This window comes from Plasmodium reichenowi, chromosome 11, assembly GCF_001601855.1.
Source record: "Plasmodium reichenowi strain SY57 chromosome 11, whole genome shotgun sequence".
NCBI classification, from domain to species: Eukaryota; Apicomplexa; class Aconoidasida; order Haemosporida; family Plasmodiidae; genus Plasmodium; species Plasmodium reichenowi.
In genome coordinates, this window is record NC_033656.1 from 916,315 (window position 1) to 921,480 (window position 5,166).

Genomic DNA, 5,166 nt, shown 5'->3' on the forward strand with positions numbered 1-5,166 from the left:
AAAAAAAAAAAAAAAAAAAAAAAAAAAAAAAAAAAAAAAATAAAAAAATTTAATTAAATAAATTTTTTTTAATTTTTTTTTTTTTTTTTTTTTTTTTTTTTTTTTTTTTTTTTTCTTTTTTTGGTTTCTTTTATTATAATTTGTAATTTATATACTTTCATGTTTCATTAAAACATTTGAAGATTCCAATTTTCTTATGCGTTGTTCAAGATGTTGTAATTCTTCTGTATTTATATTTTTTGAAAGGAGTTTTTCGCATTGCTCATTTAATTTTTCCAATTCTATAAAAAAATAAATAATAAAATAAAAATAAAAGTGATATAAATATATATATATATATATATATATATATGTATATATTAATTTTTTTTTCCATATGCATTTCATTTAATAAATAATTTTTTTGATACATTTATATGTGTGTGGACATATAATTATAGAAACATAAATATAAATGAATAAATGAATATATAAATAAATAAATATAAATATATGTATTTATATTTAAATTCCTTTGTTATGTTTACTTTTTATCTTACCACAAAATTTGGCCTCAAAGGCTTTCATCATAAAATTTATTTTATTTATATCTTCTTTCAATTCTGTAATTTTTGTTTCAAATTCTGATATGTTAATATTTTCGTTCCCAGATGATGTTTCATTAATGTTCTTCATTCTCGTATTTAATTGTTCTATCTTTCCTGTCAACGTTTTATAAGATACATATGTTACTAATGGTGACATACTAAATACATCAGAATGATCTTCTGAATTATCTGTACCTCCAAAAACAAACAAGGATTTTTTATATGGAAGGAAACATAAGGAACCGTAATATCCTCTATCGAAATTCTTGGATGTACTTATATCAACTTCAAACCATGAAAACGTGAATATGTTTAATGCGTACATATCTAGTAAAAAAAAAAAAAAAAAAAGAATTATTATGTTTATATATATATATATATATTTTATGATGTGTATGATCTTATTAAATTTCAATATTACTACATCTATTTTTTCACTTTTTTTTTTATACCTGATAATGCATAATTATCAATCCATCCATTAGTTATACCACCATATATTATCATCCATTCGTTATCAAAAAGCTGAGAAGAATGGCTAGTTAGAAAAAAAAAAAAAAAAAAAGGATGAAAATATATGAACAATTCAGGTAAATAACCAATATTTATTAAAATATTAATATAATTATATGAGAAAAAATATAAATAGTATTAATATATATACACATATATATATATATATATATATATATATATAGGGAAAGAGAAACAAAAAAAAAATGTACATATGTAGAATGTGTATATTTATATAAGTATATATTTATTTATTTTTGGACTTACCCCCAACGAGCACAAGGCTTGGATCCAGAAGAGTTGGTAATTTCTTTCCATCTGTTTGTATTAATATTAAAAATCCATGTATCACCTAAAGCTGCATTATATCCTTTTTTATTACCCCCAAATAAAAACACCAATTTAGCATTTCCATAAAACGAAAATATTAAACTGTGAGCATATCTTGGTTCAGGAATTCTATCTATTTGTTTAATTGGTCTCCATGAATTTTTAGAGAAACACCACATATCAGCTAATAAGGAATTATTAACATCTAATCCTCCATGAATATATAAAAAATCATTAAAACTGAAAGAAGCATGCTTATATCTTGCACGTGGGCAAAGTTTATTTCCAATAAGTTCCCATTTCTTTGCTTGGAAATCAAATTTATATGTTTCATCAACAATTTCATCTTTTTCATTAATACCTCCAAAAATTATAATATTTTTTTTATTATCCTCTGTTATAACATTACCTGAACAATATGCTCTAGGGACAATATCATTTGAATTCAAGCGCATTTTTTCGAATAAATTAATACCAGGAACATATCTTATAAAATTCTCAACACATTTATCGTGTAACATACCACCATATATACATATATCTCCATTTATTTCGACAGTGACATGACCTTTCATTTTTTTAAAACATCTTTCATCATGCATAATTTCTGTAAGATGAAAAACAGGAGGGGATAAAAATGCTTTTGAAACATCACCATTATATTGAAACTTTGCATCTTGTGTTTTTTCATTGGTATTTATGTTGGTATTTGTATTGGTATTTATGTTAGTATTTGTGTTGGAATTCGTGTTGGTATTTATGTTGGTATTTATATCGGTATTTATGTTAGTATTTGTGTTGGAATTTGTGTTGGTATTTATATCGGTATTTATGTTAGTATTTGTGTTGGAATTTGTGTTGGCATTTATATCGGTATTTATGTCGGTATTTATGTCGGTATTTATGTTGCTATTTATGTTGCTATTTATGTTGCTATTTATGTTGCTATTTGTGTTGGAATTTGTGTTGGTATTTATGTTTGTATTTGTATTTGTATTTGTACTTATACTTATGGTTGTATTTTCATCTTTATTAGATAAATCTGTTTTTTTTATATTTTCTATTACATTATCTTCTGTTCTTTCTATATTAGGGACCGGTATTGGTTGCTGTTGAAATGTTAATGTTTTTTGTTCTTCCAAAACGTTTCCATCGTTCGTGTTGTTACTAGTCGATTGTGTTGTTAAGCTAGCTTTTTTTTCTTCACTTAAAATTATTTCTGGTTGTGTAGTATTTGGACTTGCCATAATTAATAAGGAAATACATAAATAAATAAATATAAATATAAATATATATATATATATATATATATATATATATTTATATATTACTTAATATAATAATATTATGGCACATATAAAATATATATATATATATATCTTCAGCCTTCATAAATATATACAGTTATACATGTATATGTTATAAAAATCCAATATGTATATTATCTATATTAAATTGAATAAAAAAAAATATATCTTATATAAAATAATACTGTATAATTTATTTTAAAATATAAACATGAGAAAAAAATATATCTATATATATATCTATATATATATATATATATATTTATTTATTTATTCATATTATATTCCTAAATTTTTCATATTATGAAAAAATTATTATTTTAATTTAATACTTTAATTAATATTCCTAAAAAATTCAAATCATAAATATAAATATATATTTTATTTATTTATTATTATTATTTTTTTTTTTTTTTTTTTTGAAATTATTTAAATGTTGGTTGTAGTACTCCATATGTTGTTTTAATTATATCGTAAAAACAGAAGAAACAAAATAAATAAAATAAAATAACATAACATAAAACGAATGGGTCCTAAAAATATGAGTTCGCAAAATATTTGTTCTTAATGTGTAAAATCCTCATAATTAACGTTTTTTATTGACTTTTGAAGGGGTAAAAATAAAACAAAACAAAAAAAAAAAAAAAAAGAAGAAGAAATAAAAATATTAATATATTTAATAGATGTGTTTCTATAACTTTCTACAAATTGACGGAAAAGTTTTTTAATGGTTGTTATATAAAATTGTACATAAAAAAAAAAAATATATTATTATATATATTAAATATAGGCATAGAAATGTTTATATGTTTAGCATTTTTGTTAATATTTATATTACAAAATGGGTATCAGAAAATTTACATAATAAATAATATATATATATATAAGAACCATATTTTTTATGAACTCAAAAAGCACATTTTTTTTTTTTTTTTTTTTTTTTTTTTTTTTTTTCGATATAAAAAATTAAGTCCCAATTTAGCATTTACCTAATTTTTAATATTGTGTTATATATTATATATATGTATAAATAAGTTGTTTTTTCTTTTTTCTTTTTTCTTTTTTCTTTTTTTTTCTTCTTATTTTTTTTCTTCCTTTTTATTTTGGTTGTTTTTTTTTCTAATATTATAATTTTATTTTTCTTTACAAAATATATATATAATTTGTTGTAATAGTATGTAATCAATAAATATTATAAATCCGCCTAAATATAATTTCTTTTCTTTCTTTTAAATATTTTTATTATTTATATATAGTTGTTAATATTATATAAATTGTACTATTTTTTTACTTATTCTTTTTTTTCTTTTTTTTTTTTTTTTTTTTAGTTCTTCTATATAAACGTGCATTATATAAATATTAAGATTAAATCTTTATAAAATATATTATATATATAAATATAACCATTTATTATTGGATTTATATATATATATATATATAATATATTTATAGATACCAATATTCATTTTTTAACCTTTAATATTTAAATAATAGAAAAAAAAAAAAAATTATCCCCATATATATATATATATATATATATATATATTTAAGGTGTAAATATGTAAAATTTTGGTTATATATTATATATATAATATTTGTGCAATTCCTTTCTCCTTCTCATAAAAACAAGTTTAGGAGGAACCTCAAAAAAAAAAATAATATATATTTTATTATATATTGACATATATATATATATATATATATATTTATTTTTTTATATCGAACATGTAATAATAATTATTATTTTTATATAATTAGTATGTTTTAAAAACACAAGGTATAAATTCATTATAGTAGTTACGTGAAATATATTTGAATCGTTATAATATGTATTATTAGAAAATTCCTTTTTTTCATAAATAAATTTTTTAAGGTGTATGTTTTTGTACAACTGTTTAAACAAAACGTTTTTTTGACATATTAAAAAAATAATATATATATATATATATATATATATTACTATATTTTGTAGCCGATTCGAAAATTATAGAAACTTTTATATCATAAAAAAAATGAAAAGAACAAATACAAATAGGCATATTCAATAATATATATAAATATATATATTATATATATATTATACATATATAATAATATGAACTTCCCATTATCTTCATTTTTTTTTTTTTTTAATATTTAATTTGACATGAAGCAGATAATATATTTTTTTTAATAAATAAAAAATAAATTATAGAAGGCGATTATAATTTTATTTTTTTTTAAATGTCGATATAAGTTATCTTTTATGTAACGTTAAAAAAAAAAAAAAAAAAAAAAAAAAAAAAATGTATTATATGTATGTATAATATATTCATTTTTTTTTTTTTTTATGTTATTATTAAATAATTAAATTTTTTTATTTTTTTTTTAATTTTTTTAAGAAAAAATTTTTTAATATTTTTTTAATTTAAAAATAAAAAAAAAAATAA

The 5,166-nt window shown here is 18.5% G+C and overlaps 1 protein-coding gene across 1 annotated transcript; it reads right to left on the bottom strand.

Annotated features, from left to right (window-relative positions):
• Positions 1-147: 147 nt before the first annotated feature.
• On the bottom strand, positions 148-2,677 carry PRSY57_1124300 (kelch protein, putative; the record flags this gene model as incomplete). The annotated part of the gene is made up of 4 exons (XM_012908207.2): positions 148-281; positions 540-914; positions 1,040-1,125; positions 1,368-2,677. The coding sequence occupies 4 exons, from the start codon at positions 2,675-2,677 to the stop codon at positions 148-150; spliced, it is 1,905 nt and encodes a 634-aa protein (XP_012763661.2).
• Positions 2,678-5,166: the final 2,489 nt, after the last annotated feature.